The 26,977-nt window shown below is 27.8% G+C and overlaps 1 protein-coding gene across 2 annotated transcripts; it reads left to right on the top strand.

Moving 5' to 3' along the window:
• LOC129989259 (putative fatty acyl-CoA reductase CG5065) lies at positions 1-25,194 on the top strand. Of its 2 annotated transcripts, none has more exons than XM_056097667.1 (7): positions 1-111; positions 2,607-2,741; positions 6,859-6,975; positions 10,485-10,660; positions 15,133-15,205; positions 21,064-21,176; positions 24,825-25,194. In XM_056097667.1, exons 2-7 carry the CDS (start codon positions 2,640-2,642, stop codon positions 25,177-25,179), a joined length of 936 nt encoding a protein of 311 aa, XP_055953642.1. In that variant the 5' UTR covers positions 1-111; positions 2,607-2,639; the 3' UTR covers positions 25,180-25,194. The 2 variants fall into 2 exon arrangements, with proteins under 2 accessions (XP_055953642.1, XP_055953632.1); XM_056097657.1 differs by having other exon boundaries at positions 2,604-2,741.
• The last annotated feature ends 1,783 nt before the right edge of the window (positions 25,195-26,977 follow it).

The following is a 26,977-nucleotide window of genomic DNA, read 5'->3' as shown; positions in this document are numbered from 1 at the left end:
GTGAAATCGGCTACAAGTGAATCGACACTGTCGACAAAGGAACGCTTCTATTTTTAACGACAAAAAACAGGATTTTTAGCAAATAGAAATATATTCTTTTTCTTGTTTTTGGTAAGTATCTGGGAAAGGATTCAATTCTTTTTAACATTCTTTCTTCTCATGAATAATAACATATTTTATTACAATTGTATTATTTTTGTTATCGTCTCTTGTGAAAGTAAAATACTGTTTTTATGCATGAAAGGTGCCGCTTGTTTTTAATAAACGAATTTTAAATCACTTGATGAGTTTTAAACATTTTGTGAAATCACATTGAAAAATTTAAAGATGCATACTTTCCATTTAACGTACTCGCATACTTTAAATTGAATCACAGAGGAAAAATAATGCAACAATGCTTTTTTTCTACATGTTTATTGGTTTTTCTATCATATGCAGTTTGTGTCGGTGAATTTATTAATGGAAAAATGTGGGAGAAGTAATTAGTGGTTTAAAATACATTAATGGCAATTGGCACTACACATAGGCATTTCATGTCGAACAATACATAAAACTCATGAATATCCTTTTTGTAAAATTTTTTAAGCACTTTTAGCTGATAAGCACAAAGCACTTTTAGCTGATAAGCACAAAGCACTTTTAGCTGATATTATTTCTTGGGCATTTTTGGTCACTATTGATTCCTACACCCTAATATGGATAAAATTTTGAGTCTTAATGTCTTCATATGCATTAATCTATAACCTATAATGTCATTCCTGCCATGCCAATACTTATAAAAATAATGATTCCTTCATCAATTAAGAAAATCATGGGCAATATGTCTTCTTTTTTCAGGGAATTAGTGAATATTGACAAAACGTGGAAGAGAAGCATCATGATAAAAATTAACGAAAATTATTTTTTCATCTTTTTTTCATTTGAAAAGCCATTGCCTGAAATTCTGCTGATTTACCGAGAGAGCATTTATATTTTATAACCTCAGCAATCGACTTATAAAGCAAATATTTTATTTTTTTCATATAACAATGTACGAATGTCAGTTACTAATCTTTTACATCAATCTATTTATTACAACATTCTTTTTATTCAGAAATTTCGAAAATGTCAATCATATTAAATATCATAAAAGCGTTTCTCTATTTGTAGATTTTTTTTTACATGCTACAAATTGGAACAAAAATTTTTTTAAAAATCTGGAATGAAGAAAGTTTTAATTTATTTCTGAGCATTTAAATCCACTCTAAAAAGGCTAAAGAAAAGAAATTTTTAATCAGTCTCAAATACAGGAAGATATTTCAGTATGAAATAACAAAAACAATATTTGTTATGTGAAGTTTATGCTTTGATCAATGCAAATGGTCAAAAACATAAATAGAGTATATAATTACATAAGATGTAATTACAAACTATATAATTACATATTGCATATTATGTAATTGCGTAAGGTGTAAAACAGAGTATATATTTATACAAGATACATTGTTTGACATCACCATGATTTTTGAAATCATAGAAGACGGCTTATGGCATGACTTCCAGTCGTATCTTGCCACACGCCTCAGAGCATTTCTTGAACATTAGATCAATTGCGCAGAATGAGATTGTTTTTAGATAATTATTTTTTTGTAGAAAACGACGTTGGTACATAGAATTTCTGATGGAAGCAATTCATACTATTCAAACATTAAGATTATTTTTAATAGAAGGTAAACTTTAAGTTTTATGTTGGTTTTTATCTCATATTGGTCCAGATATTCTGTTCTCCATGCTTCAAGGACATAACGTGCAGAGTTCAGTTGATTAAGGCAAGATATTTTATTGACTTTATCCTAAATCTATTTACGATATTTTACAGTTAGCATATTTAAAGAGAACGACTATTCTTTCAATGTAGAAGTAACATTTTTTCAACATACGATTCTATGACTTTTAACTAATGACAATTTGTCATTATTTTCTTTTCGTTTCGTTTATAGATTGTTTTTTCATAAACTAAAAAAAATATTAAAAAAAAATTGCATTTTTGTTAACATTATCATTAATCTTAATAAGAACTAAGATTCTTTTAAGGTTAACATAATTGAAGGGAATGGGAAGGGCAATTTCGATCTTCGAGATCAGATTTATTCTTTTAGTTTGTTGAGTCTTTTAAATTACTTTTTCATAGTCAGGTGGATATAATGGAATTTTTTTTTCCAATTTCAGAGAGATCTGAAATACCGAAATTTGTCATCTTGCGGAGATTGAGCTTTTTATTACTATAGTAAAACTTTCTTCTTCCATATTTTTCATATTTAACATTTTCATATTTAACATAACAATTTTAACATGAATAGAAATTGTATGGGCGAAATAAACAGCGTTAAAATATGTCGCTAATAAGAAAACACAAAACCTTATCCTGGCATGTAACTAAATGTAAATCTGACATACTTCTGTAAAAAAATTCAATGTCGTTGATCAATTATCTCTATATTGGCAGAAGACTTCTTCAATTTTAAAATGCTAGAATCTCATATTCTTTTCTGAAATACAATGAACTGCATTTTCCGACATGCAGATAATAATTTTAATGATTTGATAACTTTTCTTATTAAAAGCAGGAATTGGACCCTATAGTATTCACCATTTGAAAAATGCTCGGATTAAGTGCTGAAGATGATCACTTACCCAGAGTTGCGGATTTTTACCATAACAAGAGCGTCTTTATTACAGGATCAACAGGATTTGTTGGATCTGTAAGTACATATTGAGGTTTAAATATAGTTAAAATACTGATTTATAATGATGAATTAGAAAACTATGATTGATTTTAATTCTGTGAACAAAATTCATTTTAATATATATATATATATATATATATATATATATATATATATATATATATATATATATATATATTAATTTTCAATTTTATATTTTGTTTTCAGCTGATCTGATTTTTAAAAAACTTCGATTTCACTTTCTTTTTTTTTTATTTATCATTACACGTTTATGCTCAAAAATATGATTTTTTTTTAATTTTAATTATTGCTCACCTCCAAATATGATAGGTATTTAAAATTTCAATGATAGTATGTTATCCATAATATGGCTTTATTTACATATGTATATTTATACTGCATTGTGAAATGAAAATTAAATTAATTAAATTTTTGTTTTATATGATTTTTATCAGCTCGTCGAAAATTTGATTAAAAAATTATTTGCAACATTTAACAATGTTTAAAAATGAATATAAAGATTAAAATGTTAAAAAATAACCAAAATTAAATGAATTTCTACATTAAAAAATGTCAATAATGCTTATATAAAAAGCATTTTAATAAACTTATTCAAATTATATATTTCATAAACTGATATCTTATATAATTTACTGAATTGAAAACAGTTTTTAAATATTATTATTTTTTTTTTAAATTCATTACTACAATCTATGCTCTACAACGTAATTTTAATTCATTTGAATATCCTAGGAGTGTGACAATAAGTTTAAAAATCTGCTTGCGAAAATAACAAAACAAAGCACATAACTCTCATAATTAAGCCACAGAGATAAAATTTCAAAAACGCAAACGGTTACCTTCACATGAATGAATTAGTAGTTGAAAAGTATAAGCAAGGACATTTATCAATAACTAATCCATTTATTTGTATATAAGTAAGTTAAAAGAATATAAAAGCAAAACATTTTTATTAGCTTCATAAATATTTCATATAAAGAAGAGAGGGCTAATACTGATAGAAGACAATTGATTTTTAGTAGTAAACAAGGCGGGAAAGGCCGTGGACCACAGGCCTAGATGGTTATTGTAATAAAATTAATAACTTTATAATTGAGTTATAATAAATACTATCTAATTTCTAATATTTATTTAAAGCATTATATATTAATCTTTTCGTCTTCCGTAAGCATCTAGCGCGTTCAAGTGAAAACTTCTGCAAGTGGCCGTAAATCATTTCAAGCGTTCTTCTGCATTTTAAAACTTTAAAACTTTTTAAATGTTTTGTAAATGTTTACTTCTTTGAGTTTTAATTTTTGTTTGTTCTATTGCGACGAAAAACAGAGGAAAACCAAATTTTTGCTGACAGGAGAGGACGGTGAAAGGGTTAAAAAATTGCTATTTTCCTTATAATCCTATGTTTTTAGTTTTAAAGATCAAACTATTTTTCAAAAAAAAATATTTTTCATTTGCAAATACAGTAGATTTGGTATTTTTCAATACAATAGACTAATGATCACTCAATTTAGAATATTTTAATCGAAATAATATATATTGAATAAATAAACTCTGCATGGAATAAATCACCACAACATTACTCCACATCAAAATAAGTGTGTGGTATTATTCTGTATCAAAATCTTTTGGCTAATGGATATTTTGTATATTTTTGTATATTTGTATTCGAAATTATATACAAAGTACTAACAAGGGATGATCGATCAAGGCTTAACTAAATGGAGCTATATAAACTGGCTTTGAGAGAAGCCAAAAATTCAGAGAAAAGGAAAACTTTTGAAATCCCTGAATTCATTCGAGAAATTCTTCTTACACTTGACAGATTCCGAAAATTTAATCTTTCAGCGAATCACTTTAGAAGGAAAGCGGTTTTCTCAACTTCCCCAAGAATAAGAATTCTCTGTATTTGATCTAAAACTAACCTGGCCATTTTGTGAGCATTCAGTGCATAATGTTGATAGATTCAACCAGATCAAATCGATTAAAAAAATAGACAAAAACGTTTTCGATTTGTTAATGTCATTTGTTAAGCGCGCTATACCAATATCATGAAAAAAATACCCAGCCAGCATTTATAAACTATATCGATGATTTAAATTTATAGAAATTCAAAACCTCCTTAAATTTTACGGGCAATTTTTGAAGTGCAAATGAATTGAAGAGCGAATCTATAATACAGAAAAAAAAACCTTATAATAATAATGTAAAAGCCTGTTAAAATATTGGAACAAAAAGGAACAAAGTAATTCCGCTTTTTATTTTTCTGGGAAAGGGTAGATAATGCCATTTTGGACATTGGTTTGGGCTTTCAATGCTGTAGGAATTTAAGCTTTAAAAATTGTAGGGGTGGTAATGAGTTCAGTTTCTAGGTTTGTTCCGGTGGGAATCATAAAGATTGTTGTAGATGTGAAATATGCATGAATTTTTTATAATAAATTTCCATAACAATGATATTTATTTTTATAATTTTTTCCTGATTTCTCTAAAATATTTAAAGGCTAATCTAAACCTGAGGTTAATATGAGCTAACATGCGGCTAAATCTAAAATTTAGTCACAAGTTTAATTATTTATTACAGTTAGGTTATGGGAATTTATAAAAAAACAATGCCTTTTACTCATAATTTATAAAATGTCAGCTCAAATTCATATGCGAGAAGTTCTTCCACTTAGAGCGTGGTTTTGACCTTAATGAGAAAAAAAGCATATATATATATATATATATATATATATATATATATATATATATATATATATATATATATATATATATATATATATATATATATTCTTAAAAAGGATTATTTAAAAAAAATTAGTTGGACAAAAAAAAAGGAATACTGTCACTTCTCATTTAATGAATACTGAAATATGGTTTTAAAAATTCCCTTAGGTGAATGGAATAATCTCACTTTTCCCTACCTACCGCTTGATAGTTGAAAAATGTAAAACAACGATAAGTCAAAGAACAAGTTTTAAAAACAAGAATGGAGAAAAATTTTGATTTTTTTTTCCTTTTCAAATTATTGCATAATAAAGATTTGACATCAATTAATTACTTTATTCTTTTTTTTAATGATCGAACAATCTCTTTGCGTTTTATTTTTTGTTAGTGATTAAATAAAAAATAATAAAAATAAAAAAGGACAAAAAATATTGGCTTGTCACATAAAATAGTTATGGTTATTTAGCATCAATTTCCGACCTTCGATTCGAAATTTTCTGGATCATCAGCCTATAATCCAAGATGCCAACTGCAGGAATAAATAAAAGATAATTTTTGTAAAACTGTTAAAAAAACCATGAGCAACATTTTGAGGAAAGCTTTTACATAAATTTTTGATTCAAAATACTTTCATCATGAGAAAACATTGCTAAACTTAAAACAACTAAAACATCTATTATCAAAGACGATTAGTTTGATTTTGGAATGTATTGGTTATTCTGATTTATTTTTGAATTCATGAAATGAACTTGTAGGAATTGTCTTATCCAAAAACAATGATTAACTTAATTTGATTTATTAATTATGAAATATTGAAACTTAAACATAAATCTAATTATATAGTGCCAGATTGAAAAATGTTGAAAAGATACTTACATAAATTAGAAGATAATTATTATGTACCAGTATATAAAATACAGTCTTAATATAAATAAAATTCATAAAGCAATATCTAATATAGATTTTCCCCAATAATGTAGTTGGCCGAATACGCTACTTTATTATTTGCAACTACGTTATTATTTATTTTATAATAATTTATACAATCATGTGTTACTTTAGCACAAAGTATTTCAATTTTCCTTAATTTAGCATAAAGTGTTTCAATTTTCCTTAATTTAGCATAAAGTGTTTCAATTTTCCTTAATTTAGCATAAAGTGTTTCAATTTTCCTTAATTTAGCATAAAGTGTTTCAATTTTCATTAATTTAGCATGCTGTATTCAGTTTTCATAAATTTAGTATAAAGTCTTCAACATTATCCATTATTTATTGTTTAATGTTCAATTATTTCTTTTCGATTTTATTCAAGGGAATTAATGAATGAGGTTGAATAACAACTAATAAAATAAAATCATATTCTGAAATGTATATTTATTTTTTCAAATCAGCTTTTATTGGAAACTCTGTTAAGATGCTGCCCTGGAGTTAAATACATCTACATACTTCTAAGATCAAAGAAAAATGTGACACCAGAGGATAGAAAACAGCAAATCTTTAGTAAAAAGGTATGGAAATAAAGGATTGTTAAATGTTGAACTTAATATTAAAAACCATTTAGTAAAAATACGGCAAATTTTTGATCGTTGTACTAATTCTTGCTGTATAACGTATCACAACATTTATGATTTGTTATGATATGATAGATTATCATAACACAACGTATCGTATCATAAGTCCTAAGATTAGAAGTTAAGCTGAATTAATAGTAAACAAAATGCCGACTAATTCAAAATATGCCAGGCAGAAATATAATTTATTTCATATTATTTGAATAGTTGCCTTTTTCTCTAATTGCATGTTTAATTTACGACTTGAGAATTTTTAATATATCTTCTATGATTGAGATTCACAAATTTTAAATTTGGGGAACGACCGGTTAACAAAATTATTTTATACAATATTTGGAAACGGTAATTAGAACTAGTTTATACCCTTGTAAATTCCTCCAAGCCAGTACAAATTAAAAAGAACAATATTCATTCAAGAATATATTCATTCATGATGTAAATCGTTTTAATGCCATTTTTCCAGTTCGTTGCGTGCCTTGTATAATATAATTCACAAAACACATTAATGACATTAGTTTGATGTCAAATAAATATATATATATATATATATATATATATATATATATATATATATATATATATATAATTCCTCAGTTTTCATAGAACAGTATTTAGATTAGCTGGAGAGAAGTGTTAAAATAAAAAAAAAACAAATTTGGAATGTAAAATAAACACAATATTGTGAAAACTGAGAAAACAATATGGTATAATATTGTTTTACAATATTGAAACAGTGTATAATAAAATATTTTTGTAATATTGATCAATATTGTGTTCCAATATTATGTGATATACTTTTTTTTTTTTTTTAGTATTCACCAAATTATTACTCATTGTTATAAATATTCTTAAAATTAATTGGAATTAAATATTTGAATATTGAAATAAGCATTATTAAGCGCATCTTTGAACTTCTTTTTAATTTAAGATTACTAAGCTCCTATTTTCCCCACTTACCTTCAAATTAGAAACCTAGGCCATTTGGCCGCATGTGGCGTTTTCTCCTGTGCACCAGTGAGGTCTTACCATGCGAATGTCGATTATGGTAATTGAGTGCTGGTTCAGTTGAAATTTCGTGTACTTTATGTTTAATTTAGGATAATACTCTTAATTTAATAATTATCTCAAAATTTAAAGTTACGAATACGATTTAAAGTGAATGAAAAAAACGATTTCAATTGTAACTAAGATTAGCTATTAAAATAGAATATGCAAATTAGATTATAATAATATTTAAATATACTGGTATAGATCAAGAAATTATTCACTATTCTTAGTTACAGAAAAATTCCTATATATATATATATATATATATATATATATACAATAAAGTTGTTTGTAAAACAAGTGCTGCTCACCAAAATGCTGATAGTCTGCTTAAACAGAGTGATTTTGGCATGTTCCATTTATAATATGCGTCGAATTAAATGATTCGAATGATTTTTATTTCTTTTAATTTCCTTTATTTACTCATCTTTAATTATTTTATAAATTAATTTATTTTGCTTTAAGGAAATAACTAAATAAATAAAATACAAAATATCAAAGAATGTATGTATACTATCTGATCACTTCAGAAAAAACGTATAAAAGTGAAGGATGAACTATAAGATCGCCTTTTTTAAATGCATAATTTACAGCAAAATCATCATAGTATTGACCTACGTTGATAAATATTGAATTTACAATATAGTGCTCATAATATTGCTCAGAGCGGTTAATAGAATTTTCAGTATTGTTTTCACAATATTGTAGAATATTATTTAATATTCGACATTAAATGAATTTTTTTTCTAATTAATATTTTGGAATGAAATTTCAAATTAAATGAATTAGAAAGAAATAACTAATACTTTTGCACCAAATTTTTTACATTACGATGCTCTTTAAAAAATTTAGTGCTTTTTAGATGATCTACAATATTGCTCATAAGGGATTCGGTATTCATAGGTATTCAAAATATTGTTCACTTTTTCTCAAATGTAGTACAATATTTTTATGTTTCTAAGTGTTTTGTTCATTCCATGTTTCCCCATTCCAATTTAAATGCATCTTACTTGTCTTTCCTATTATTATTATTAAAAATACATTGCAGATTACTCGAAGCATGATATAATAGATCAAATTATACATCTATAAAATAATTATTAACCCGAGAGATGAGAATAAAATATTAAACTTTGTTTACTTTTGGGCAATCATATTAGGAATCTATGTAATCCCAATGCCTTCTCATCATCGACTCAGAACTTTCATCATAGTGATAGACATCCACAAAAGATAAAAGTAGGTAACCTGGCAAATAATTAAAGAATAAAAATTTTACCAGTCAATGCATATCAGTTCCTACGTTTCTTACGTGAATCATTGACTTTGTATTTTCGACTAGCGTTGAGAGCAATAGTTATTGAATATTTGTCGATTTGGTGAGCCCAACGATTCTCTTTCTGCAAATAGAATCTAATGTCTTTCTGATAACTCTATTGAATGAGACATAGTATGATACTCCTACTATATTTTTCGGCATCCTGAATGTTAGACAATACCGTGACGTTGTCATAACAATGGAGTTAAAAATTGAATACGAATACTAACAACATTTGAATTTGGCGAAAGTCGTATGAAAGTCGTTGATTTTACAGGAAACAATCAATGCAAAAACAATTATACATGTATATCAAAGAAGAGCCCATGTTTTTCTACTTTGTATATATTCGTTTCGTTCCATTTTAAAGAACGACTCAAAGTTTAGTGTGCATTTTGTTAAGCAGAAAATGTAATTAAGTTTTAATGACGTAGCCATTTATCGTCTGAAATGCTATTTGGGAAACGAGAGCAAGGCAATAATAGCGGCAATAAAATGGCAAACGAATGTATGCATACGCCCATTTCCATAGCAATCATTAGAATTACTATTCGCTACTGATATGTTTCAAATCAGTCGGTTATTAACTGGCAAACATTTTTTTCCAAAACAAAGAACTATGCAATATACTGGCAACGACGAGCAAATAATAAAAATTTAAAATAATTACCACTGAAATCCCTCTTTATTGCTGACATGAAGACTCTCATTCACATTTTACGCTGATTGTTTCTCCACTACAATTCCCTATAAGATTTTACCTTATCTTTATATTTCCAATTACCTCTTGCTTAATTTTGGATATTCAAGCAGGCATTGCTAAACCAAACAAAAACCCATGAATGGATTTTTTACTGAGATTTAAATTCATTATTGTTTTATGTAAATGGATAATAATATTTTAACAAAAATATTTTTATATTCAAATCTGAACTAAATTTCTATAATTAAACAAACCAAACCAACTTACGAATGAAATGCTTTTTTTTTTCAAATAGGATTGTCGTTAAAGAGCTTTTAAAATCAATCAAAGTTGATATTTCGGTGTTTACTAAAATGTTTCTTGTTTTGTATTTTTAAGATTTTCGATAACATCAAAGAAGCGAATCCGGAGCTATTGAGCAAAGTTCACGTAATATCTGGAGACGTTGCTCTTCCGAATTTAGGAATGAGTGAAGAAGATATCCGCCTATTACTTGAAGAGGTGTCTATTGTATTTCACTGTGCAGCTAATGTATCTTTCACGAAACCTTTGAAGTAAGCATAATATCAACGGATATTATTTTGCATTTTCTTTTCAAAAATTTATAATATAAGATGATTATGAGAATTTATTTTTACTCGAGAAGTAAACATTTTATGCGGGTGTAATATGATTATAAAAGAAGAAGAAAAAATATTATGTAAAATTGATTTTCAGGATACAGATAAAAATTTTGAAAAAATAATGGGTTTATAATCAATTTCATTTCCTAAAAATAAATATCAAATTAGGGATATTAAGCTGTTTTATAAGATCTTTCGTTTATTAAGGGCTTACTTTTAATATTCGAAATGAATTCAGGAAAGATATAAGATAAGAAAAATCAACCAAAGATCTAATATCTTTTTATCTTTAAGCAACAGCATAGATCTCCCTTTTTTAAAATAAGAGATCTATGAAACGATCCCTTACTAAGAAACTCACAGAAACGCCTCCTTGAGGAGAAATGTCAAACCATGATAATTGTCAACTATAAATGAGTTTCACATTCTCATCATCGTTATATGGCGATGTTCATTTGCACCTTACTATTCTTGACTTGAATGCTAATATCTTATTCTCTAAATTCATGCATTTTTATGTGGGTTTTATATTTTGGTTTCTTGTAAAATTACGAGGAAACATTTTTCTCTTGAAAACAATTTATACTGAGGCTTTTACACTTAACAATGATTTTCTGAGTTAATCCTAGCTATCTGGTGAAACAACTTCTTTGGTATCACGCATCTGTTGCCTAATGTCAACTTCCCTAGGGGTTATTACTCTTGGAATTGATTTTCACTAAAAATTCCAGCAATTTGAAATTTTGTTATAATTTTGATGTTACACTAAAGTACCAATTAAATATCAAATGCATTAATTTAAGATGGCTGGAAATCCAATACTGAAGTATATCTTCATTTTACAAATCTTTCTATTTATCATCCTTGTCGCATGAATCAGCGTTATTGATAACATACAAATTGCCTTGCTATAAAAATGGCATATTAGTTTGCCATTTGACAATGTCTTAAGTTATTCCGATATGCGTCAGTGATTTATATGCATCAACTTTGAACAAAACGTTTAGAAGCTGTAATGTTATTTTCAAATGGGGAATTATGAGTGTTTTACAATAATTTTAAGAGTATTTGCTCAGAATTGATTACATTTTATGAACTATATTCGATTTCAGAACTCCACTGTATCCTAGAGTACCAAACTATTTATAAAATTGGTATGTTTTAAGGCATAATAAAGTAAATTGAAGTATCTGCTTACATGGTGAGAAGAACATTCAAATATTACTATCTTGCTAGAAAGGAAGCATGTTTTTCTGGAGGCATAAAGAAAAGTTCGCTTCCTCTTCAGTCGTTTCTTCATGTATTTTCTATAAATTTGGAGCTATGTTAATAAAACAGTGAATGAAACAATGCTGGATAGATTTCAGTCTATAAGAAATTATAATGAATGTGCAGATATAAAGGCTGAACTAAAAATCAGCGGAAATTGAATAAAATTTCTGTTTTAATCCCAATCTTAAAAGGTTTCGGATAATTAAAAATTTTAACAAAAAATTGTGCATGATAAAATAGCTATAATTCATGTAGTTTGAGTTATAAGGAAGTTAAATTACAAACCGAATACCTTTTCAACCCCTTTTGTAAGCTTGATTCAATTAGAAACTAGATAAAGATTAAACTTTCCTCTAATATTTTTGAAGTTTCAAATCCAGTCAAAGTCATTACTATTTTACCGTGCTAAGATAACGTAGATGTACAAAAACATAAATATATAAAGTGCTTTCCTTCTAGAATTAATTAACAGAAGAATTTTCCTAAAATCATTTCATAAGAAAAATTTTCCTAAAGTCATTTCATAAGAAACATTTTCTTAAGTAGAATCATATCAGCAGTGGAATCGAAAAAAAAGAAAAAAAAAATGGGAAACAACATGAAAGAATCAAACGTGAATCCTAAAAGGTAAAGCATAAATCAGCAAGTAAGGGTAAAATATAATACAAAAGTCAAGCAAAGATGATATTGTAAGAGTATTGGAGAAAGAAACTAAAAAAAACCCCATTAAATGAACTGAAAATATAATACTGTTGCTAAAAACATGTAAATGGTTGTCAAGGCAATGAAACTGGCGGAAATTGCATGAATTTCAGTGCCCTAATATTTATAATATATTTAATGCCAGCATCAATTTTTTTTCTCCAATCTGGGGTTCTGCCATAAAGAAGAAAATAAATTATCAGCTTTTGCGAAAAATTCAAAGAAATTTGTTCTAGGCATAGACCGGTAGCTTCTGAAGCTGTGTTTCCTATGTTGGGTTTTCCATCTATTGACATCTTTATAACCCATGAAAATGAATTCAAGAACTTAATGAAGAACTTGACCTATAAAAGTCTAGATGATTCCTTTAAATTTCTGATCTCCCCACTTTTCTGAATTTTTTTTTTCTTAACTTAGTGAGTTATCATAATAATATTGAACGTAACTTTCCTGTTGTCTCCTTAACTGATGGTAGTAAAATTAACAAAGGTTGGTCTGGAATGTGTTATTTTCGAAGATTTTATGAAATTGAAACTTGTCAATTCAGAATAAAAGACGTATGTAGTGTTTTTCAGGCAGAATTGATTTGCATAGCCCCAACAGTTTCTTTAATTTATGATAAAGAAAACTTTTCATGGAATTTCTTAATTTGCAGCGATATCCTTTTATCTTTATATGCCTTAAATAACATATATTCCCTAAACAAATAATTGTTAAAATGCAATTCAATCTCAGTTTTCTTCGAAGAAGAGTTTTCAAGCTTTCTTTTCTTTTGTTAGAGGTCATAGAGAACCTGTAGCAGAGAACGTATCGAATGGCTTATCAAAGAAACGACAACATTATTTAATATCATTCCAAAATCTTATTTACAGAATATCTTTAAAGATAAGATTATATCTAAATGAAATACCTTGTATCAATCATCAAACATTTCTCAGTTCACTAAGAAATTTATTTAGATGCTTAAAGGCTAACTACTTTGAGTCTAATTATAAGCTCTTATCCAGGTTCTGACTGAACATGGGAATTTTAAAGCATATTTAAAAGACTTCAATTTGATACTGACTGACAGGTGTTCCTGCTACTGTGGTGCAGTCCAGGATGCCAAACATTTGCTATTTGAAGGCACCAAATTTATTAATTTTATTATTTGTAGGCCCAAATATAGCTTGGCCTCTTCATTTTGCTTTCTTTTCTACATTTATTAATATTATTTTTCCTCATATCGATTAGACTTTATTTCTGTATGTTTGGCTACATATATTTACATTTTTGCATTTATATTTTTATGCCTTTTTATTTGTATTTTGAATATTTTATTTTCATTTGATCATGCTTCTCCAATTGCATTATATCGTTTAATGTATATTTCCGTTAGTATGTGAGCAATTTTGCTTTATTTTTTGTTTGTGTTAGTGTATTTTCTTGTCCCCTTCCAACCCCCCCCTTTTTTTTTGCTTTTGTGACTTTATCCTTTATATTTGAAATTACTTCCTCTATTAATAGTGAACTGATTTATGTTTGTAAGCCTTGTGGTATACTCGTTGGCACACAAGAAGTTTAAACATTGAGAATTTAAAAAAAGGAAAATTTTTATACCATTACTGTAGAAACTTATAGAAATTTTATGATGTCGTAAGAACTATCTTTAAAATTGCCTCCAAAAAAGTTATCTACCTAAAAATACATATTCATATTATTGATCATATTCAAATCAAAAATAATTTGGTGGAATAGATTATGTTATTTATGGCAAAAATGAGGAATACATTACTTTTATTAAACGATTGCCAATATTTAGGAACGAAATTGCGAACATTTGACTTTTCATTCTGAAAAGTGTATATTTCAGTACGTTCATTCTGAAACATATTGAAATCCACAACACTCATCCATTTGAAATGAGAAAAAAATAAATTATCAATAGATTTTCTCCAAATTTTTTTGTTGCTGTTTACTTAATTAATTCGATTTGCGTTAGTGAAAGGGAAATAACAGAAATTACAAGGTGATATAACAGGCCTTTACTTAGTTGCATTCAATCCTCCAGAGCATTACGACAAAAAAAAATACTTTCAGTTTTCTGGCTTTTACAGACTAATAGTTTTATTGAATTTCTTTAAAGATTGTTGATAATTTTCCAGATTGTGTTAGTATAAAATTTTAAAAAATCACAGGAAGAAAAGTCAGTCATTCTGAATAAAGGGAACACATCCCGAATAATCATGCTATCAGTTGATAACTACCGATATGTGATAAAATGCAATTAAAATTCTAATTTCAAAAATTAAAGCTTTATGTCATCCGAATTTCTGAAAAATCACATATTTTCTATTATCCTTCTGATTATAACTAATCAAATTTATATATCATCATATGTTTCTTATTGGAAATTTTTTTATTTTGTTAAAAAAATGTCTTCCTTCTAGGTTTATGTTTTTGAACGTTATTTTACCTTTGAATTGCATAATCAAATTATGCCGGCGGATGAAAAAATTTCAAGTAAGTATTCTTTGGTTTAATCTGTAAAAAGTATTATTTATATCAATTTTAATACAGTGCAAACCCACACACAAAGAAACATATATTAAATAACATATGCATCTTTTGTATATGCTTTAAACATAATCCTTCAAAAAAATGTCCTGACGATTAATGTTGAGAATTAATAAAAATTAAAATGCAGAAAAATGTTAAGTGCACTTGAATCCCATTTGCATAATTATCCACAAATGAATATATACATTTTTAGAAACTTTTATATATGTAATTTTCGATTATTGGATTCAAATTATTCGGAAATTAGTAGACTTGAAAAGGGACATTAAACAAATAAAATGATTCAGGGACAGACTCATTACATAATGTAGATAGAAACAATTTCGTGTTTTTTTTTTCTTCATTTTTCATTTTATATATTTTACGTTATCATCCCATTAAATAATAATTTTTCGCTATGCTTAGTTATTGCTTTTCTAAAAACAGATATTCATCAAAATCCCGAAATATTTTACAAAATATGATTACAAAAGAAATATACTTATCTGTGCTTGCTTATATAATGCAAATAACTGTACTTAGAAATAACAACAATTAAACATTGATAAATTATTTGACAATGTCTTGTTTTTTAAAAAAATAAATATTTACAAATGTTATTTTAACGAACGCTTACCTAATATTTCTGTTAGCAGATATTAGCATATGTTATTTAGTGAATTCTATGAAGCTGTTATCGCACACACGAAGAAACAATCTCATTGGATGAATCAGTAACATCCTGCACTAAGTACTTTCAAAAAGTCGTTATTTTTATATATTTTTGAGTATTTGTAATCTCCATTTCAATATATTTCCGAAAATATGTCTTTTGGGTTCATTGCTCATAGAAGAAATTAATTAAAATGATTTTTTTATGGCAAATAAGTTTTTTATCTTCGTGCTTCACTTTCTTTGTCAGATGAAAATGTAAAAATTGAACCTATAACAAAAAGCTGCTTTTACAAAGTCTCAAATTTATTTTATTTTTTTTATTGGTCAACTTTACTTGTTATCAATACGTATCTGTACATTTCTTCTTATTGTTTTGCTTTAACTAAGCTTGCCGCTGATTTATTATGCTGTGTCATGACGTTTTTCAGCCATTTATGTGTGGGAATTTTTAAAGCTTTGATTTTTTCTGAATTATCTAATAGAAACTTTAAACAAAATATATTTTAAGTATTTTAACGTAATATATTTTTAAAGGGAAATAACGTTTTAAAATGATCTGTTAAACTGAGGAGACCCGTAATTTCTGATTACATTTGAATTGTAAATCAATTATAGAAACGGTCTGAAAAAAAAGGGATTATACCGGATATTGACGATCATTTTCCATCTTATGCAATTCAAACATTATTTAATCTATTATAGACATGGATATTCTTGTAAATGCATTTAAGATGTTGTTAATTGCAAGATCTTCAAAAGAGACCTAAAATTAGATGTTGCAAATAAGTGTGATCTATTAATTTCGCTCATTTTAAGATATCATAATTGTACATTTCTTTCTGAATTATTCCCTTTAGATTATTACAAATTAACTCAGTTTGTTACAGTATGTTTGAATGAATCACACTATGTTTGAATGGGTTTTTGAAAACTACTGAGAAATTTTAGATGACTATGTTTCTGAAGCCTCATGCACTTGTTCTCAAATACTTCAGGATATGCATAAGTAAATTTTTTTCTGCATATTCTATGCTGTTTTTCTGGTTATGCAAAGGATACAATTTTATAAAATTTCCAAAATATGTCTTAAAAGATTTGATATCGTGCCAGAAGATGATTATATCTGAAAAAACGTAGTGACATTCAATAATTTTTAATTCCAAACAATATCTCCAGCAAAATTTCATTTCATTTAAATAAGGGAGCAGTTAGTCACTTGATCAGTAAAAAAAAATATTTTCGTTCGTCATATTAAAATGTTTATGAATTTTCAAAATTATTGTTAAGTTGGTAAAGTATTTGAGGACAAAGTATACTTTAATCTGCGATTAACCTCATATATCCTAATGGTCTTTAAAAGTACATGCTGAAATCTTAATAATATCATTACATTTTCTTGTAATATTCAAAACAATAAAAGGGCATATCTCCTACATCACGCAGTATATATCAGCCAATGACAAAAATAAAAAAATATTATAATTAAATTAGTTGTTTTACTTAATTACAAATATTTCTGCTCTTTCCTAAGCTTATTCTACACTAAAAGTGTCTAATGATCAAAAAATAACATTGAAAAATTGATGGTAATATAATTCGGTAAATAAAAGTTTAAATGGAAGAAGTAATGAAAAAAGGTAAAATAAAAGAGAAAGTTAAAGGCAAATTATAGATTTAGAACTATTATGCTCGAATATTTTGATGAGGCAAGAATTTTCCTGTTAAATTGCAGTTTCTCAAACTCTTATTTTTGAAGTTGCTTATAGCTTTCTCTCAAAATGTGCTTTACATACGTTCTTAAAATTCTGTCCAAATATTTCATACGTATAGATAGGTATAGAAACCTTACATACTGAAGAGAAGTTTTCCTGATATTGTAAAATATTTCTTAATAGTGCAGATCCGACTTTTGAAAATATTTTTTAAACTTTTGACAATCAGCTCAATCTCAAATGCGTATTTAATTCATAATGCCATTCAGTTAAAATTCTTTAAAACAGTTAAGATATATTTTTATAAAATATTATCCTTCCAAAAGAGATAAATGCTCACTTTGACTGTTGAAAAAATTTTCATTCTTGTTTCTTTAATATATTTTTTAAAAAAGCTACATGGATTTGTAAAATTTAAGATCGACGTTACAGGAGGTCCATATCTATATAATATGGTGTATTTTATTTTTCGTTGTACAGTGAAGAAACCTGAATATGCATTTCGTGCATGTTATCTTCGACATAATGGATCCATAATTTATATTGTAGATAAGTTAATTCATGGATACTTGTAGGTCATTCTCTGGAGCCAAAATACAAAATACTTTTCACCTAAGTTTTACATTTCCAAGTTCTCACATCCTTCCTTGGTACCTCAGAAATGGGGATAGAACTTCCAGCACGATGGTGGGTTCTCACCATCTTGGTGGGAGCAGATATTGTATGGAATTCGTCACCTCCTACCAATGACTCAACATATCTCCTTCAAGAAGAATTATACCGTGGTCAGTAATGGCGTTAGGACTCAACCATCAACCATTATCTGTTCCGCCGTGGCGTTCCGATTATTCGGAGTTTTTTGGGTGCCTCAGGGCCAATTGGAGTAATCATTTATGATTATCACTTTTACATTAACTTCGAGTTCAATGGGATTCAGATCTGCTTATCGGTTGATAAACCCCTATTTTTCTGATGATAAATTTAAGCCATCTAGCGCTTTAATAATGTTTATAAACAGATAGAGAGCTATTAAATTGCATTTCAACACCGGAATTCCCCACTTTTTAACACTATGTGACTCTATTTTACTTTGATATAGATGGAGATGATTTTTATTTTCTTATGGCTAATAACTGGATAAAGTACAATGAAGAAATACATAAATATGTATACGACTCAAAAATCAAAATAATAATAAAAAAAATATTAGAAATTCAAAATGCCTTAAAGCTGAAAAAGATAAAAGGAAAACTTTTCAGTTACTGATATGTATGTCAACTCAAGAAGACGCATACTTAAAAAAACTATTTAACAATTGTTGATACCATTATATCAAAGAGCATCGTTTGGAACGTTCTTGAAAATTTTATCGATTTCTTATTCAGTGAACACTGTTTCTCTGAGTAAGATTTGTTCTGGTTGTACTAGTTATCAGATTTGTGCGATTTGAGAATGTTATTCTTATCAAAATTTATGTTTAATTTTTGCTAGATCATTTGGAAGATGTCTGAAGGTGATTGGTAAGCAATTTTATTGGATATTAAGGAATTCCAAAAAGTATTTCTGTTTGGATTAAAACTTCTCTACATTTCACATAGATTTCATTTAACCGCTTTTTTTAACAATACTCATTTTTTAATGAATTCTCTATTCTCTTCTACTCTTTTGGGACTGTCTCGTTGAGGTTTGAAATGTTTGCTTCTTTGTTTAAATATGTTTGTCTCAGTTAGGATCAAAATTCCAAAAATGGTTTTCGAACTTCTGGAATTCTAAAATATCGCAAATAATCTTCAATCTAGAGTTTTTTTTGACGAATACAGTAATTTATCTTTGCAAACTCTGTACATAATCAAGCAAAAATATACCTTCAGAGAATTTAAATTTTTATACGGAACTGTTAAAATACACTGTGAATTAAAATTTTCAAAATTATATTAATTGTTTTTTGTACTACATTTTACGAAATGTGAAAAGCTAGTATACACAGATTAAAAAAAACTACTTCATATTTTACTGGGACAGAGATGGTAATCATGATGAAGAGTAGCTATAACAATTTTGGAAAAAAATACTTTTCTTATGTCATAAGACTTACATATTCAAATTATCTGAAGTAATTCCATAAAAATTGGTCGTGGATTTATATTTATTACTTCAGTATAAATTTATATATTTCCTCGTCGCATCATATGCCCCATTTGGACATAACCCCTCAACTCTATGACCTGTGCTTTTCATTCTCAACCTCGAAAACTATTGTGCAATCTAGTTTGTTTCTTACAGGCAACCTCCTCTTCACATTTGGTCTATTTTATTTCCTCAACTCAGATTTCACATCAAATCTGTAATCTTATGGTTGCTCACAATCTTTTCTAAACACTACTTTAACACTGTACGAAATATTCATAGAGAAAAAAAAATCTGCTGTACCCAGATTCTATCTATTCTATAACGAATTGAGCAAAGAGGAGAGTTTCTGTTTATTCAATTGTTAAGTCTGAATTCCAAATTACATTTCATGCAGTCGCATTTTATTCATTTTGTATGTAAGAATATGAAACTCCATTTTCCTTTTTAGCAGAGTTGAAAATAGGGTTTGAGAATGAAATAAATTATTTGTGATTTAAAAAAAATCAAAAATTGTATTCTCCTACTTTTTGTTTCAGAGCTTGAAACTAAATTTTACATCTAATATAAACGGGTGTAAATTTGTTCTAACAAACTATATTCATAGTCTTTTTTTCTCATTTTCATTTATTTTAAAAACAAAAGAAGGATATTAAATAATCTGAAATAAAGTGCGAAGTCATATTCTGTTTCATTTTAACGACTTTGTTTTCCTTATGACAATGAATGTAAACTTCAGATGTCTTAAAAGTAGATGATAATCCAGCACTTTCTGATTCTGATTATCTTCACATAAATTATTAACAACCATTATTAAACAAAAATGGACTACTTTGGAAAAATTCAACTACTGCTGCTCCCTTGGCTTCAAAATGTTTTGGGATTTAATTTACTGAAACATAAATAAATAAAAAATTAAAAAATTATTAAAAATTTAAAATCACTAATTTTATTAAAAAAGCTTTTAAATTCAAAGACCAATCGTAAAAGAGTTGTTATCTTTGATATGTATAAAAAAATGTAAATTTACTAAAAATTTTTTAATGCTTAACATTTAACTTCGGATTTCCTCACACAATCCCGTGGAACCAAATATGTTCTCCAAGCCCAAATCGCCTCAATTCTATACGTATATATATATATATATATATATATATATATATATATATATATATGGAAGATAGGTAACATACCGTTACACAATTAATTTTTAGTAATTAATTCTTGTATAGCATGTTTTATGCATATGCATTTTTAATCGACTCTACTTCTGAAAACATCTCTGAAAATTCGTAATATCTTTTTCAGGTTTTAGTATACACATCTACAGCATATAGTAATTGCAATCACTTAAATAGTGTCTTAAAAGAAGAAGTTTATAGACTACCTTTCCGAACAGAAAAATTTCTTGATGCGTTCAAGTAAGTTACTAAATGCCTTTTGAAAATTAAATTTCTTCATTTTTTTCTCTCTCTCTTACTGATATATGATACAAGGGGTGTTCAAATGAAAAGGTATGAAACGTCATTGTGAGTATAAATGAAGACTTTATTCCAAGTATACACCATAAGCCTGAGCACAATGATCCCATTGATTAACGAGCCGAAGGATTCCTTGTTCCCAGAATTCATGTGGCCAAAACGAGACCCAGTCCTTCACAGCGTCCTTGAGTTCGCCATCCAAGGTTGCTACTTGCTGAATTCATCGAGCACAGAAGAACCATTAACTTAGATATTTACAGAGAGACACTCCAAAGACTACGCAGGTCCATCAAGAAAAAAATACCAGAGCTATTCACGGAGGGTGTGATTCTACTCCATGATAACGCGTGTCCACACGTCTGCAAGGTCACACACGCGGAACTGGCCAAGTTCACGTGGGAGCAGCTCGACCATTCTCCCTACAGTCTGGACATGTCGCCCTGCTATTTTCATGTGTTTATTCCCCTAAAGAAACATCTGAAAGGGAAGCGCTTCAACTCGGACGGCGAACTCAAGGACACTGTGAAAAACTGGCCACAGGAATTCTGGGAACAAGGAATCCTTCGCCTCGTTAATCAATGGGATCGTTGAGTTCAGGCCTATAGTGCTTACTTTGAATAAAATCTTCATTTATATCGACGGTGTCGTTTCGTACCTTTTCATTTGAACACTCCTTGTATTATTACAAATACGGAAGAATGTAAAAAGTGTATTAAGGAAACTGCAAAATTACTGTAATTATTAATTTTTGGATGGTGAGTAAATAATAATTCTCTGCCTGTATAAAATAAAATGATAATAAAAATACTTCAAACTTCAAAATATATAAACATTTATTTCCTTGCTTTCAATATAAATATTTAAATACAAATTGCAATGCATTTGAAAGATATAAACATATAAATGAAATAAATATGTTTAATAGCTTATTACATTTTCTATAAAATAGTAAAAAATAACAAATTAAATCATAGTTGCAGAAATTATATGCATTTCTCTATGAAAATAAAAATTTAGTAAATGCATATCATTACCTATTACTATTTTTATTTGTTATCCAAATCCTTTGCTGTAATTATGACTTGTAAACGTCCGATTATTGATTCTAGTAATTTTTGACATGTTTCAACTCTCATTTTTAATTATTCCTTTCTCAATTTTCAGTTTCAGAATTGTTTTGCTATAAATGTTTTGCCTCACCTACGTATCCAAAATATCGTTAAGTTCTGAAAGTACAAGAAAGGATGTCAAAAAAAGACTTTAAAGTATTAGAGTTTAATTAAAAGTATAATGTTCTATAAATAATAAGCAATAATGTAATCACTCTGTGCATATGCCAGTTTTCATTTTAATAGTACAAAGCAGCAATTTATCAAATTCAGTGCATGCTTTAAGGAAATGGAATTCGAGTATATTAATATGTTTCTGCTATTTTCGTTATATATAAAAGAGACCACTCTGTTATTTTCATAGCTAAATTATTAAGTAATCATCTCCATAACGTATAATCTTAATTTTTTTTCTTCAAAGAAAGTTATTACCTTTTACATCTTAGGCCTTTCTTTCATCTTAAGTGTAAATATTAAACATTTTTTTCATGAGTTTATAGAATACCCATAAGATCATTGGTTTCCTGACGTATTTCGTAACAAAGGGAATTTTTCCTACCCTTTATTTCACTTGCATTTTTTTCCTACAGCAGAAGGCAGTTCCCTGATTCCATTATGGTAAAAAGTATTTTGAATAGTTGGTTATGCTATTCTAGTCTTGCTATTCCTGTCGAATATTTAATGTTAATATTTAGTGTCTTGTATTTAGATTCCTTAGACATCTAGTATGAAATTTATTCCCTAACGAATATGTCTATTTTTAATTATTTATTTTAAAATTAATACAGAAAATTATAACATTTTTTTTTTCCTGATTCCAGGTAATTTATTCCCAAATTACTATGGTCAATAACCTTCTGATAAATATTGATATATTTTCTTTCGATTGTGCCATATTAAATAAAATTTTTACAACCATTTGTATAAGTTATGTTTTGATATGTTTCTAAAGAAAGTTTTGCGCGTCTTTGTGGAATATGCATTTTATGAAATTTTGCAAATTTTTGACAAAAAGGAAGAAAATTGAAGAACATTTATTCATATTTTTTTACTCAATTGTATTAATATCTAAATCAATTTTGACGCAAATTATTTTTATAAAAGATTTCCTTAAAACAATTCACGCATGTAAATATGATATTTGAGAAAAATTTGACAACTCTTATCTGAAATTAAATTTTGCGATGGCTAGGGTTACTCTGAAAATTCAAAAAAACACAGCCTATAAGTCTCTTTAATTTTTCTCTCTTTAATTTCTCTTTAATTTTTCTCTCTTTAATTTCTCTTTAATTTTTTAAAAGAACTTGTTTTAAATTTTGATTTTTCGAATTAAAATATTTTATGCCTGCATATTTATAAATTAATGCGGTCACTTATTTAATTTTATCAAAAAACTCATTTTTTCACTGTTTTATTTTAAGTAAGTAAAAAATGAAATAAGAAGACAGAATTTAAATAATTTTATGAAGGATATTACTTACCTCTACCTAAAATAATTCTAATGCAAATAAAAAATGATTTTCATATAAACAAATATTTCCAAAACACTGTTCAAAAATTCAAATGATTAAAAGCTTTGAAACTTTCGCAACAAAACGAAACAGAACAAAATAAAATAATAAATAAAAATGTATTTTAATTTTTTAAAAAATTGCAGTCTACATGGTTTACAGCCATAATGCACTTATTTCTTGACTTTCAGTTGAAGAATTCTCCTGATTCAAGTAAGAATCATAAATGCCGTAAGGAAATTTATCACATACTTATGAAAAATACTATATTTCCTATCAAATTCAACAATTATTGAAATAAATATTGACAAAATATATAGTGAATTAATAAGTTCAGAAACAGAAGTATAATGTAAAAAATAAACAAGCAATCGCATATTTTCTTTATTCAGATAAATGCATAAGAGTAATTCATCTTAGTGAACTTCTATAGCATCTTTTTAACTTTTTCCTGATGATGGAATTGCTGTTTATTCACAAAAACTGAGACTAAGATTCAACTTTCCAAGTGGACGCATTATTCTCAGATAATTTAAGTTTTTTATACTACAAAAATCACTGTTTAGAAAGTTTTTAAATTAAAAATCAATATTTTGGGAAAAAAAGAAAATTTTAGTAATTTGTCATCTGTTCAAACGATTTGATATATTGTATGATTTTCATCTCATTTACTAATTTTATAAATGTCGTCTGAATGTTTTTATTTGTGAAAATACCAAGTGTATCAAAAAAAATTCCCAATAAGATGCCAAATTATGTTATATTTTAGAGAGTTTTTCTTTCTTTCCGTAAACTTTAATATTTGAAGCAAGTGAAATAGAATATAATTTGTAAAAAGATAACTAAGAATCCCTTAAAATTTATATTTATGAAAATTTATGATGAGAAAAATATGATATTTTATCTCTTGTTGATACATGTGTTATTATCTTTCTTAAATAAAACTTTCATTGATTTTTTTTTACTAGAAATGAAGATAACGAATTACTCGATGAATTGGTTGCCCACTGTAAACCAGACTGGCCGAATACATATACCTTCTGCAAGTGCTTGGCTGAAAATTTGATCATGGACACAGCTTCAGATTTACCAATCGCCATCATGCGTCCCTCTATAATCGTCGGTACTTTGAGAAATCCAATGCCTGCAAGTAGAAAAATCAAAAAAATTATTATTTTATTTAAATGTTGTCATAAATACATCAATTTCTTCCTTGTAGTACTGCTGGTTATAGGCTTGTTGGCAAAGATTTCAACAAAAACCAAAGAAAGAAGTTCAATGGTGTGCAAAAGCATGATGTGGCTTGGCAATTCAAATCACTAAAATGTGAAATTGCATACCAGGAAATAACTCATACTGTAATTAAATTGTTTCTCCAACAGTATGGTATTGTTACACCGACTATATTTTGTGCAAGAATGTCACAAGTATAACTTAATTATTTTTCAAATAATACTCAACAATGAAAACTCATTGTTTGATAAGTCTATGATTCATTTTTAATACCCAAGAATAATGAGCTATCTTATATTTTCTTTGGTATTACTTTATGGCCCAAATGGCACAAAATTCAAATCGTGAGTAAATTTTATGACATCTTCTATACAAATGTCAAAAATAGATTACATATAAAATTAATAGCAATGAAAAAAACTCAAATGAATAGTATGAAGCTATGTAAAAATATAAAATTAATGTGTATGACAATGTACAAAATGAGTGAAAAGGTGAAGCAATTATATAAAAGTGAGTTATGAGAGGAAAACTAAAGACAAGCTGTGAATAAAATGCGGGGATAATTAAGACTTTGCACAGAAAAATTTGATATTATAATCGGGGTAATTGTTCATTATCTATGAAGAATTTAATCATGATAATGATTCTCTCCTTAATGATGAATTGCTAAAGTCTCTTTAATACCAAAGTTTCTTTTGTACTTTTTGTCGAAAATAAAGTTTTTCCAAGGTGCCAAGAAATACTCAAAGCACAAGATATTAATAGAAAATGCCTCTGCCTTAATCTTACATTCTCGGCTCTTATCACTCAGTCCTCAGTGTATGAGTCTATGAAGAACGTCAGAACGAAAAGAGTAATTTGAGACAGGACGATATCTTGCGTGAACGTGATGGCAGGCAACGTGCGTCTTTGCTGTAGATGATGCACGAAGTGATCTCGGAAAGTTCTGCGAGTGAGAAAACAGATAATCCAATCGGATATGAGACAAAAAAAAATGTGTGGACTCTTCAAAAAAAAAAAAAAGTAAGAGAATGGGGAACCATATCAAACGATGAAACCACAACAAACAGTCATACATGGAAAATGTAGGGGTTTGGGCATGTACTAACGAGGTTTTTATGTCGCTCAGAATGACTGTTATGCGTTTTGACGTCACCATTCAAGGAAATGTGGACTTCATTGTTCCACATGATGTTAAATAACCATTGTCGGATGCATTCGCTCATATTGCAAAGCCTTGTCTTTCAACGGAGTCTGTGGGTAATAATTGGTGAAGTGCCTGTATCCTGTATTGATACATTTCCAAAATTTGGTGCAGAATGCGTCGAATCAATGTTTCTGGAATATCTTTTACTCTCTGAGTTTCACGTGTACTGCTACTTCCCATTAATGTGTACTGCTGCCAAATTTCTCATGGGTCTTTGTACAACAGGGACGTTTTCTTCACTGACGAATGATCCGCCACTTAGTGGATTTGTGGTGACGCTTTATAAGCCAGATAACAGCTACGAGACATGAGAAATTTCTTTTGTCTAGTGGTCTTGTTACTCGGCTACGAACCCAAAGGTTGCGAGTTCGATCCTCGCCTATCGGCAGTAGCAACATTGGTGACTCGATGACGCAAAATACGCAAACCTTCATACAACTGTTGTGGCGCCCTCTACCAGAAATAAATAAGTGAAAAAAAAAAGCTGATAAAAAAATCAGCCAATAAATTAAAAAAAAAAAAGAAGCTGATAAATAATCAGCCAACAAAAAAAAAATGAAGCTGATAAATAATCAGCCAATAAATAAATGAAGCTGATAAAAAATCAGCCAATAAATAAATGAAGATGATAAATAATCAGCCAATAAAAAAAAAATGGATAAGAGACGCTACAGCCAA

The sequence above is a fragment of the Argiope bruennichi genome, chromosome 2 (assembly GCF_947563725.1).
Source record: "Argiope bruennichi chromosome 2, qqArgBrue1.1, whole genome shotgun sequence".
Classification (NCBI taxonomy): Eukaryota; Metazoa; Arthropoda; class Arachnida; order Araneae; family Araneidae; genus Argiope; species Argiope bruennichi.
The sequence above is the reverse complement of the archived record's forward strand: the minus strand, read 5'-3'. Positions and strand labels throughout refer to the sequence as shown.

Bases quoted from the DNA above. Each gene is read 5' to 3' on its own strand.
- LOC129989259 (XM_056097667.1), top strand. From the start codon at position 2,640: ATGCTCGGATTAAGTGCTGAAGATGATCACTTACCCAGAGTTGCGGAT. The intron at 15,206-21,063 runs GTAAGTATTCTT...TATCTTTTTCAG, and splicing joins GGCGGATGAAAAAATTTCAA to GTTTTAGTATACACATCTAC. The intron at 21,177-24,824 runs GTAAGTTACTAA...TTTTTTTACTAG, and splicing joins AAATTTCTTGATGCGTTCAA to AAATGAAGATAACGAATTAC.